The sequence below is a fragment of the Rhipicephalus microplus genome, chromosome X, assembly GCF_043290135.1.
Source record: "Rhipicephalus microplus isolate Deutch F79 chromosome X, USDA_Rmic, whole genome shotgun sequence".
Taxonomy (NCBI): domain Eukaryota; kingdom Metazoa; phylum Arthropoda; class Arachnida; order Ixodida; family Ixodidae; genus Rhipicephalus; species Rhipicephalus microplus.
Window position 1 is genome coordinate 131,427,379 of NC_134710.1, and position 12,035 is coordinate 131,439,413.

Sequence of the window (12,035 nt, forward strand, 5' to 3'; positions counted from 1 at the left end):
AAAGACAACGACAAGCACAGCTTATCATTTTTTTTATTTTTATTTATTTATTTATTTATTTATTTATAAATACTGCGATCCTTCAGCTGAAAGATCATGGCAGGGTGGGAAAAAAATGTTCGAGAATCGGTACATACAAAAAAATAATGAAAACACAATAAATCGTACGATTTGAATATACAAGGCGAAGGTTCACAAACGCTTATTTCAACAAATTTTTCGAGTAACATAACACATAATAACGTAACACGTAGAATACGGGTTATAGACTAACACAATAATTACAATAAAACAAATAATACAATGCAATGTGTAGTGATGGTTTAGGCGATGCTGTTTTCAAACAATGACAGTTTCTTCTGTAAAACGACATCATTTGTCAGGCTATTCCAGTCATTAATAGTTCTAGGGAAGAACGAATACTTGTGGCAGTTAATCCGTGAAGGTAAAGGAGTTATCGTTTTACTATGTCGCTTGCGAGTTGCGTAACCGGAAGAATACCGAAGAATGCCTGCATTGTCAACATTTAAATGACCATTTATTAATTGATAGAAAAACTTAAGCCGGCAAGTGCGGTTTCTGTCCACAACGGGTTGCAGACCGCTTTTTACCAATAATTCAGATACGGATGTTCTACCGTAGGAGTTATAAATAAAACGTAAGCCCTTGTTCTGCACTTTTTCTAATTGATTAATGTTACGTTTAGTGAATGGATCCCATATTATTACAGCATATTCCAACATTGGACGAATGAGTGTTTTATATGCCAACATGCGTACAGACGGGGTAGAATATTTTAAGGATCGCTTTAGAAAAAAAAGTTTCCGTAGACATTTACCTGTAGTTATATCGACGTGTTTGTTCCAGTTTAGATCATTAGTTATCCATACTCCAAGGTACTTGTATTCTGCAACTTCTGTAAGATTGACGCTATTTGTGCCGTATTGATAACATAAAGGATTTTTCTTTAGTGTTATTTTCATATAAACAGTTTTGTTGTAATTAATTGACATTTGCCATTCCTGGCACCAAGAGACGACCTTGTTGAATTGATTATTGAGCCTTATCTGATCTCCAGCAGTTGATACCTTCGTGTATAATACACAATCATCAGCATAAAGCTTTACACTTACAGAAAGGTCATTCATTATATCATTTATATATATTAGAAAAAAAAGAGGTCCGAGGACCGAGCCCTGAGGTACGCCGGAATCCGCAGGTAGTTTGCTGGAACAACTGTCATTAAATGAAACAAATTGTTGCCTGTTTTCAAGATACGCTCGTATCCATACTATAAGTTTCGGATTTTTCAAGATATATTGCAATTTATGAAGTAATTTTTTATGTGAAACTTTATCAAAGGCCTTTTGGAAGTCCATAAAAATGGCATCTAGCTGTTCACCTTCATTTAGTGCGGTAGCAAAATCATGGATGGTTTCAACCAGCTGTGTAGTGGTAGAATATCCACGTCTAAATCCATGCTGCGCTTTTGTTAGTACTTTGTGTTCATCAAGAAATGTAACAATCTGTTTGTGAATTATGTGCTCGAGAATTTTACAAGCTGTAGAGGTTAACGAAACTGGTCGATAATTCTTTATTTGAGTTTTATCACCTGCTTTGTGTAGAGGCTTAATTCGGGCAATCTTCCAGTCCTCAGGGAGTACACCTTCGTTCAAAGACCTAGTATATAACACACACAAATATTTCGCGCACCACTCTGCGTACCGTTTTAAGAAGGCATTCGGTATCTCATCTGGTCCAACAGATTTCTTAACATCCAGATTTAGCAATAAATTAAAGATACCCTCTTCAGAAATAGTGACATCTGATATTGGTGGTAGGTTCGCATCGAAAGGTGGGAGATGATTATTATCTTTTGTATAGACGCTGTTGAAATAGTTATTAAAGGCCGTACAGACAGCTTTTTCATCACTCTCTAATTTTCCATCTAAAAGAAATACATTGGTAGAGCACGTGCCCGGAGTGACCTCTTTCCAAAATTTTCTTGGACACGTTTTAATAAATGACGGCAATTTTTCGTTAAAATACTTTTCTTTGTCACGAAAAGATTTTTCTTTAATTTCTTCACGTATATTGCAAATAGTTGTTTTTAAATTAGGACTGTTAGCCTTGTTCGACCTTTTTTTTAACCGTTTCAACTTTCGCTTCAGCTGTAACGTCTCTCTTGTTATCCAGGGATTGTGATTCTCTACTTTCTTTGTAATTAAAGGGATAAGACGCTGCACACAATCTTCAATCATTCTCTTAAAGCAAAGCCACAGATCTTCAACGCTACGATTACTTACATTGAAATGATCATATTCAAAGGCCAGAACATCAATTATAGATTCATCATCTGCTTTTGAAAAATTGGGAAATTTCTTCACCATCCTCTGCTGACTAAGTTCAACTCCCTTTAGCTTTAGTACCACAGCCTTGTGATCCGATATGCCATTTGTGACGCTGCACGACATGCTTTCTTTTATATTGCCACTTACAAGATATATATCTAGGATAGATTTCGTCCCCTGATCTATTCTGGTAGGGTCGGTGACTATTTGCGTCAAATCATATTGAAACATGATATCGGATATTTGAGTATCCGCAGCTTGACATGGGTCTGATATAAACGTTTCCCAATTCATATTTGGCATATTAAAATCTCCCGCTATGATTAATTTATCTTCGGTTTTTACGTGACAATGAAGGTAATCCTTAAGCTTTGCGATAACATCAAGGGAAGCATTTGGTGGCCTGTAAACGACACCAAGAAGATATTTAATATTGCCAATATACACTTTACAGAAGATGCTTTCTATGTCTTGAACGTCTGGCATTTTTACGACACGTGTATTATTCCTAAAAAGAATAGCAACGCCCCCTCCCCTCCCATTTCGATCCTTACGGAACACTCTGTAATTTTTCGGCACAAACTCACTATCAAAAACATCATCTCGTAGCCATGTCTCAGTTAGTAATACAATATCTGGGTCATGTGCTAAAAGCATGCCTTCCAACTTCTCAGCCTTATTAACAATACTGCGGCAATTTACATTTAACACCACTAAGCATCGTTCATCTAGTTTCCCCGAACCTTAATTTGGTTAGATAACTTATATCTTGTATTCTTATTATCATCCCAGCAAAAAAACTTTCCATCAATGCTTATTTTGTCAAAAACTAACTTCACTTTAGATCCACTTGCACGTTCGCGCGACGAACTATGCCACAACTTTTTTCTGATATCACGTACACGAGCGGAAAAGTCTTCACTTATCGACAGCTCGGTGCCCTTCAGCTTGGAACACCTCTGCAGAATAGCTACCTTGTCTCGGTAATCGAGTATTTTTATAATTACTGGGCGTTTTTTGCCATTCTTTTTTCCCAATCTGTGACATCTTTCTATGCCCCTGACATTCACTCCCAGCTTTCCCTCAAACAAGTCCTTTTTTATTGTTTCAGTAAGGTCAGCAGTCGTTTCATTAGCTTCTTCCCCTAGGCCAAAAACAATCAAGTTATTTCGTCGACTTCTGTTCTCTAACTCGTCAATTTTTTTGACCGCGAATTCAAAGTCTTTCTCAAGCTGTGTTGCTCTTTGCTTTAAGTCGTTTACATCTGTTTTCAGTTCAATCAAAGGTTTTGTCTGTATTTCGACGGAACTCATCCTTTCAGTCAAGCTAGCAACTTCTTTTTCGATTTTTTCTTGTTTTGATAAGACACTGTTCATCATATCAGTGATGTGTTTTTGTCCTGAAAGAAGCTGCTGCAGTATTTCTTTATCTGAAGGGCCTGGGTTTGCTTCAATATCCCCGCAAACTAACAAATCCACGCCAAAAGCACAAATGCATGAAAAAAAGCTACCAAGTGGGCGTGGCAGCAACACTAAAAAGCGGTTTTCACTGCGGTAACATGGCGTAGGTAAGTAGGAACTAACCTGCACCACAAAGACGAATGGTTTGGTGAGCATTTCGCCCTGAGTGCCGCTGCCTGGCCCACTGAAGTTCGACGGAGGTACGTGGCTTCTTATAGCCGTTGGAAGGTCCGAGGTTGCTGACGTCACCGATGTTGGCGCATGCGTCGGAGTCGGGACTAAGGAAAGGGCGGCTTCTTCGATAAGACAACGGTGACCACGCAGCGGAATCTCGATGCCGTGAAGCTCCTTCCAGCCATGTGATGGGTCTGTCAAAACGGATTTATATTCAGCAGCTTCCGTTCCGAAGATGGTCGCCACAACCTGCACCACAAAGACGAATGGTTTGGTGAGCATTTCGCCCTGAGTGCCGCTGCCTGGCCCACTGAAGCAGGGGGGTGAAACTTCGCGGTTTTTCTGTCCCGTGACCGCAGCGATCCGAACGTTTGGGGGCTGTACTACCTAAATGAACGTTTTTGTTCTATTTTATAGTTATTACTAGGTTACTCATTAACTCCGGAGTTTTTACTACACATGTGAACCTAAAGGTTGCAGTTCGAGATTGCGAAAATAAGAGCGCCACCCGAAGTGGAAAACGGGAACTGCGCAGTCGTCCTATCTCTCACGGCGAAAAAGGGGCGTTTCTTTTCGCGCGCCCATGTATGCTACAGCCTGCGGTGTCCCAAAGGCCGCTTTTACCGCTGTAAAGTTTGTTTTAGCGAAACCCATGCAAGATTCAGCCAAACAGACGCATCCATGGATTCTCGCCGTCATCACAAATCGTGCTGCGCTGAGTGGTGTCAGAATTCTTCACGACACACCGGCATAAATTTTTTTCGGATCCCGGCGGACGAAAGGTACGATCTGCATGCTGCTCGTTTTGTCTTTCTACGCTTGCACGGCATATCAGGATGCGGTTGCTGCAGTAGCTGTGTAATTTAATTGAGCTACACGTACATGATTTATTCATTACATTCTGATTGTCTGCTTTTCAGCTTCAATTATACATGACATGCACAGCAGAGCATCTGGAAATTATTCCAGCGAATACATTTGCTACGCACGATTGTTTATACTTGCGTTTTCATTTTAATGAGTTTCGATCGTGCATTGCATTTCGATGTTGCACTTTGGCTCAAGGCAATGCAAGGCATGTCACAAATGTATTTGTAGCAGCATATACAGTGACTAATAGAACAGTGTAAGCTTATCCGCACTCTTTTTATTACCTTTTGATTGCCTGCGTTCAGTCTGTTCTCGCTGCATGCGTTATTATTATTCTTGAATATTATCAGCCTATTTATGTCCATAGCTAGAGGAAGGCGATTCCCATAATCTTTTGGCTATAAGGGAGGGTCCATATACGTTCATAGCATGTGTTGTTAGTACTATGTTAATTAAGTACTGAGTACATAAATTATTACACTTGTGAGTTTAGACGGATGTTATTACATTATTGCGTTTCAATTGTGTGTTTTCATTTTGGCCTCACGTAAATCCACGGCATATTGCAGAGGAATTTAGCAATAAATTTATAAAGTAATAATGTATAATGTATACTTCAATTTCATGTTTTCAGTTTCAGCCTTAAGTACAATTACGATATATTTACAAGAATGAAATTGCAGCTAAAAGCCCATAAATAATTGGACAATGTAAACTTACGTGTTCTACTAATTTATTACCGGTTTTAATAAGGTTTTTATGAAAGATTTGCAGCAGGGCGCGAGAAATACCCGAGGAATACGCAGTGCGCGAGGGTATATATGTACGAATAGTTGTTTAGAGATTTTGGTTTGGGATGATTGCTATTGTCTGCAAAAATATATTTTGAATTAGGAGGAAAGCTGGGGTCGTTGCCACCAAACATTACTATCGCGCAAGTAGAAGCATGTATCCGCGTCTCTTAATAATAAAGACAGATTTTATTTTAAAGTTTGCTTCTAGGATTGCTATCACAAGTCATCTCGGTTACAAAAATTCAATTAAAAAAGGAAGATGAGAAATGTATCAAATAACGCTTACTTCAAATAAAGATGCCAGTTTTCACTCAAAGCTATCCATCTACGCCTGAAAACAGAAATAAATCCATTCTAACCCAAATACTACACACGTACACATTGATTTTCCAGATCTCGCGCTTGGCTTCAGTATGCGACACGGCAGGACCTGGCTCATTTACCACCTCGTCAGAGCTACAGCAGCTACCGCCTGTGCTCTGCCCATTTCACCAGCAGAGACTACGCAGACCCTGGACAGACAAGGCTGCTAAGATGTGCTGTGCCAACAGTTTCCATCTTTGGCGATGGGCAGACACACGTCGAAAGTCCAGGTGGGAATACTGTAAAGTGATCATACAACAGCACAAACTTTCATGCCTCTACATCTATTTACAGAAATGCTTTAATACTCAATATGTGTACCTGTCCGAGTTATCATGACTCAGTATTTTTAAGATTCTCGCGCAGATTACACCAACAATACCAACGCATGGTGTACACAGCATCCATGGATTCGCCGGCATGATTTTGCTGGTAGATATAACTAGCTAAGTAAAAAATTTGCCGGCTTCACAATCGTTAAATTTAGAGCAAACGTCTCACTCAGAACGCTCTACATGTAACCTCCTCGATTCTGATTCAGTTGTCTCTGCTATTTTACCCGTGGCGTAGCGTTTTACAGGAAAAGGTGAAAATGACCTCATAACTTGAGAGAGTACTCCATGTGGCGCGTTATCAGCTATTTCGCACATGGCGAGTGAGTAGCGGCCAACTTGGTGTCGCTGTTAAAACAATTGCGCGATAGCTCTGACAGTGGGAGCAACAGAACTGGCCTTTTAGAAATATATATATATATATTCTTCGACACCCTAGTTCAAAGTCGCTTTTAAAATTAAGAATCCAAAAGGTACTTTATGTTTATTAGCTTTATTATTACAAAATTACTTTTATTTTCAATGGGCCAAATAAGTGTAATTGGCAAGAATTCGGTTACGCGCTAGGTCATCACGGGCACCACGATGTTAACCTGTTCTAGGCACGTCGCATTAAGATTTTTAAAATATTGGTTTAGGATAGTTGGGACACCCATATATTTAGTGAGTGACACGTAGCGTTCTCTTTTTGTGTGTTTGCACTTTTTTTATTACTCGTACTGAGACATAATACGCGAGGAGACCAATTAATAGTGAGAAAACGCCCTGAGTGATTGTAATTGCAAATATTTAATGTGACGCCTTATACCAGCTGTATGTATGTCACGCAAAAATCTGTGCTCCGCCAATTTCTCTTCACAGGCTCTCCTCGGCCCGCCAATACCACTGCAATGCCCGCTCACAGCGCCGATGAAGAAGTTCAACAGACTGAGCCCTCATGTACGCAAATCGTATTGCTCTCTAAGCTCTTTAAAACTATTCCAGATAAATTAATGCCCTGCAGCTATCGTTTAAATGTCACGTACCATTTAACAGATCCCAAAGTGCACTACGGTGTCAGCTGGGCGAGCTAGTTCATTGCTAGGGGACGAGAACCAGAGCGATGTATACCGAAAGGCAGGACGAGACGAGTGCTTGTCCGATCCCTTTCTTGCTTGTTTGTTGCCTCCTAAGAGGGATTAGTGCCCCGCCGCGGTGGTCTAGTAGTTATGGCGCTCGACTGCTGAACCGCAGGTCGCGGGATCGAATCCCGGCCGCAGCGGCTGCATTTTCGATGGAGGCTAAAATGTTTGAGGCCCGTGTGCTTATATTTAGGTGCACGTTAAAGAACCCCAGGTGGTCGAAATTTCCGGAGCCCTCCACTACGGCGTCCCTCATAATCATATCGTGGTTTTGGAACGTTAAACCCCAGATATTATTATTACTATTATAAGAGGGATTAGTGTTTTTTCAAGAAGACTATGAATTCGTTGTTTTTTCCTAAACATACCATTTTAAACGTATAACCAATAATGTTTGTTAACAAGGAGTATGCTAATGATTAGGAAAAATTAGTTGACGCTTCATGTTGCCCACGATGCTTATACATGCCATTAGTAGGCTCAATGCCCAGCAGTGTGCTTATCAGAGGCCTGTTCCCAATGCCCCAAGTTTGAATAAGTGAAGGATCGAGAACTAAATATTACCAACTGATTACTCATGGAAGTAATCACTTAAATTCTAAAAGCCGCTAGAACTTTTACTAGGTTTAAAGATCATGGTCAGCTTTCACAAAAACACAGTATAAATGAGCTTTTTTCCTAAATCTTTCAGGTTTCAATCCAGCCGATCGACAACACAAGCCTTCTAGGTGCTCGCCCCGGACAGCCAGAAAAATGAAGAACCTGGAGAAGATAAATTCAAGGCTTTGGAAGGCACTGTCAAGAATTGGCAAGAGAAAGGTTAAAAAGCTTTCCCAGTCCGAGGCGTTGAATGCTATCAGGCCCTATGTCCGCAAGACATTCTTTAGATTGCTTGAGACTCAAGTTAAAATTAATGGCGTGAAACGTAGAGGACGGAGGTGGTCGCCTGAGCACCGCCAGTTCGCTTTAAACTTATACTTTCATGGTCCGAAAGCGTACAGACATCTGTCAAGACTGCTTGACATGCCAACTGTGAGGTCGCTAAAGCAGTGGTTATGAAATATTCCGATGACTCCCGGAGTTATTCCAACCGCTATTGAAGCCCTCGAAGAAGCTACCCGAAATTGGCATTTAACAGATCGTGCGTGCACATTAATATTTTAATAAATGTCCTAGAAGGAACATCTGCAGTATGATGCAAAGCATGACATTGTGATGGGATTCTCCGATGACGGTAGGCAAAGAACACCAGCCGTGGCAAATTCAGCGCTCCTGATACTTGTGGCAGGCATTTCGAAAACGTGGATTCAGCCTGTTGCTTACACAGTATCAAGGACCAAAACACACGCAGATACTCTTCATCATCTGATCATAACAATAATCAAGCAGCTGCAGGGAGCCCGGTTGTTTGTGAAGGCGCTCATCTGCGACCAGGGGGGAAGCAACATCACTTTGGCAAGTAAGCTAGGTGTGACGCCTGAAGAGCCGTTTTTTGTGCTTGAAGGCCGCAAGATTTATTTCCTATATGACACACCACACTTACTTAAATGCACAAGGAATAATCTCCGCGCACCTCACAAGCTCCATATCGGGCAAGAAATTGTGGATTGGTCTTTCATTACGCAACTATACGAAAGCTCGCATCCTCTCAAACTCAAATTGGCGAAGAAACTAACCGACAACCACATTTACCGGAAGCCTTTCAATAACATGAAATTTAAATATGCCAGCCAGGTGATGAGCGAATCGGTCTCAGTGGCCATTGATGTATTCATTGCTCTTGGCGTGTTGCCGGCATCCGCCAAACCAACAGCTGATTTTCTCGAGAAGATAGATAAGTTATTCGACTGTCTGAATAGCTCTTCTGTAAAAAAAAGCCAGTGACAAGTTACGTTATGCAATTTCGGAAGGGTCCGAACACCTAGCCTTTTTGCGGGAGTGCCTGTCGTGGGTTGAAAGGTAGAAATTTGACGGGCCTCGGCAACCACACACAGTTGAGGCATGGAAGGTCACCTTAAAGGCTATCCTTCTCCTCTGGGACGACCTCTTCCAAGATTTTGATTTTCGTGTTCTCTTGACTCGCTGGCTACAGCAGGACCCCCTGGAAAACCTTTTCGGGCTTCTTAGACTAAAGCATGGCTGCAATGACAACCCAAATGTGCTTCAGTTCACAACAGGTCTGAAACACATTTCTGTTGGCAAACTGGTTGCCCTTTTTTCAGAAGGAAACTGTGAACAGGATCGCAGCACTGTGTTGTCACAAATGTCAGAGCCACCTCATTCGCTTCCTACTACTTGTGATGCAGCACCAACAGTCGATATGCTTCCTGATGAGGAACAGCCCGTTAGCCATGATATAGTAGAGGACAACGTTCTCTACTATGTTGGGGGATATCTCGTACGGCAATTTTTGTTTCACAGGCCTCCACACTGTGTGTGCAACACCCTTTTGAAGAAAGGCGACCACCAGCTTTGTGCATCACACCAGTATTTTGCTATGTTTAAGGCAAGCAACATCTCCTCAGATTTATTTGGCAATGTAACAATGCCTTCTGACGATTGCTTTCAGGATATTAAGGTCATGGAAGCTTGCTTTTTGGAATATATCGGTGTTGTGGCGCACCTGCCTAATGTGAGTGGAGTTTTGGCAGGCATTTTGCACAGTTGTATGGGAAGGCAAAAATTCTGCTCTGAAGAATGCAAGAAAGCCTTTGTGCACCTCTTTGCAAGGATTCGCCTGTTGTGGCATATTCGCTTCGTGAACATCTCCTTGGCTAATCAGCGCACCAGAAAATCTACTGCAGCACAAAAAATGCGGAAGTTTTTTGTAACTTTTAGGATTCTGTTTGCATATTTGAGGTCTTGAAAAACTGAGCGCTCAGAAAACACGGACGACAAAAAGACACACATATGCGCAAAAGTAGGCGCTACTTCCATATTTTTGAGTCACCGCTACTTCTATAGCTGAGGTCACCATTTTCTGCCTCTGAAGCGGACATGTGTGTGTACTATTTATCTGCTTGTATTTTGTTTTTGTGTTTTTCATTAAGCAATATAGGTATGTTACGCTGAAGAAAGCATAAACCCTTCGTGTTATTTTATGAGAACACTCTATAGTGGCTTCAGTATTTTGTAAATTTTTGCTTCAGCTTTTATAAAGAAACCTGATGCTGAATAAAAAATGTAGCATTGTCTAACTCCGGTACCTTATGGTTTTTGTATCATTTCCTCTTGCATCCTAAGTGTGCGGTGTGCCGTATTATCTTGTCCCACTCATGGGATGATTTTATATCGGGATACGTGCTGTGAACTTGTGTATAGTTATTACTGTTTTTCTTTTGTCTTTGTATATACGTATGTGTGGCAATGTGCACTGGATTGATACTAGGTTATTAGCATGCTGGCATGTGCGGTCCACTTTTGTATGCGACCAAAAAAGTAAAACATTCAAGTTGTATTTGTACTGCATAAACCGTACGTTTAGGCAATAAAACTTTCAAACAAACTCTGCTCTTTATTTTGTCTAATTTATGTGTATACGTAAACAAAAACGTCTTACTTAGAATAAGTAGTGCACAAATAGGTGGATGGGCAGACTATCAATCAGAACGCAATGATGGCCGTTTTCATCATGTGGCGGGTTGCGCAACAGGAAGAAGGTCGCGTGCTCGCCATCTGAGTACCTTCCACTCGCTCAATTTGGCTTGCTGGTGCATCCCAATTGAATTTGGCGCTGAATCCCCCCCTCGCCACTCGGATCCTCAGTCCTCATCAAGATGGCGTCCCCCAGTGCATGTCTGCAATGCGCCGCCATGTTTTCGTACCGCCCCCAAACACCAGGCGTTCGTCCGGCGCTGCGAGCGAATATCGCGTTCCATGGAGGGTATAGGAAGTTTCACTCCCCTGACTGAAGTTCGACGGAGGTACGTGGCTTCTTATAGCCGTTGGAAGGTCCGAGGTTGCTGACGTCACCGATGTTGGCGCATGCGTCGGAGTCGGGACTAAGGAAAGGGCGGCTTCTTCGATAAGACAACGGTGACCACGCAGCGGAATCTCGATGCCGTGAAGCTCCTTCCAGCCATGTGATGGGTCTGTCAAAACGGATTTATATTCAGCAGCTTCCGTTCCGAAGATGGTCGCCACAACCTGCACCACAAAGACGAATGGTTTGGTGAGCATTTCGCCCTGAGTGCCGCTGCCTGGCCCACTGAAGTTCGACGGAGGTACGTGGCTTCTTATAGCCGTTGGAAGGTCCGAGGTTGCTGACGTCACCGATGTTGGCGCATGCGTCGGAGTCGGGACTAAGGAAAGGGCGGCTTCTTCGATAAGACAACGGTGACCACGCAGTGGAATCTCGATGCCGTGAAGCTCCTTCCAGCCATGTGATGGGTCTGTCAAAACGGATTTATATTCAGCAGCTTCCGTTCCGAAGATGGTCGCCACAACCTGCACCACAAAGACGAATGGTTTGGTGAGCATTTCGCCCTGAGTGCCGCTGCCTGGCCCACCAGGCAGCGGCACTCAGGGCGAAAGGTTTATCCATCCCGCATTGCATATATATACGACAACC

At 42.1% G+C, this 12,035-nt stretch overlaps 3 protein-coding genes across 8 annotated transcripts in view; 2 read left to right on the top strand and 1 right to left on the bottom strand.

Moving 5' to 3' along the window:
* Positions 1-4,073, bottom strand: part of LOC142761737 (uncharacterized) — a 78,348-nt gene extending 74,275 nt beyond the window's left edge. For all 4 annotated transcript variants that reach the window (XR_012886979.1, XR_012886980.1, XM_075877718.1 and 1 more), the window contains exon 1: positions 3,935-4,073. The gene's annotated coding sequence lies outside the window, so the exon portion shown is untranslated. The remainder of the gene's footprint in view (positions 1-3,934) is intronic.
* A 572-nt stretch (positions 4,074-4,645) lies between these two features.
* On the top strand, positions 4,646-9,351 carry LOC119167569 (uncharacterized). Of its 2 annotated transcripts, XM_075877720.1 has the most exons (4): positions 4,646-4,767; positions 6,043-6,242; positions 7,206-7,283; positions 8,157-9,351. In XM_075877720.1, the coding sequence occupies exons 1-4, from the start codon at positions 4,667-4,669 to the stop codon at positions 8,522-8,524; spliced, it is 747 nt and encodes a 248-aa protein (XP_075733835.1). In that variant the 5' UTR covers positions 4,646-4,666; the 3' UTR covers positions 8,525-9,351. The 2 variants fall into 2 exon arrangements, with proteins under 2 accessions (XP_075733835.1, XP_075733836.1); XM_075877721.1 differs by lacking the exon at positions 4,646-4,767 and having other exon boundaries at positions 5,333-6,242; positions 8,157-8,353.
* Positions 9,352-11,797: 2,446 nt separating this feature from the next.
* The window catches only part of LOC142775757 (uncharacterized), a 53,243-nt gene continuing 53,005 nt past the window's right edge, over positions 11,798-12,035 (top strand). For both annotated transcript variants that reach the window (XR_012886981.1, XM_075877723.1), the window contains exon 1: positions 11,798-11,936. Coding sequence is in view for 1 of the 2 variants with exons in the window: in XM_075877723.1 (XP_075733838.1) it covers positions 11,898-11,936 (39 nt within the window). In the remaining variant the exon portion in view is untranslated. The remainder of the gene's footprint in view (positions 11,937-12,035) is intronic.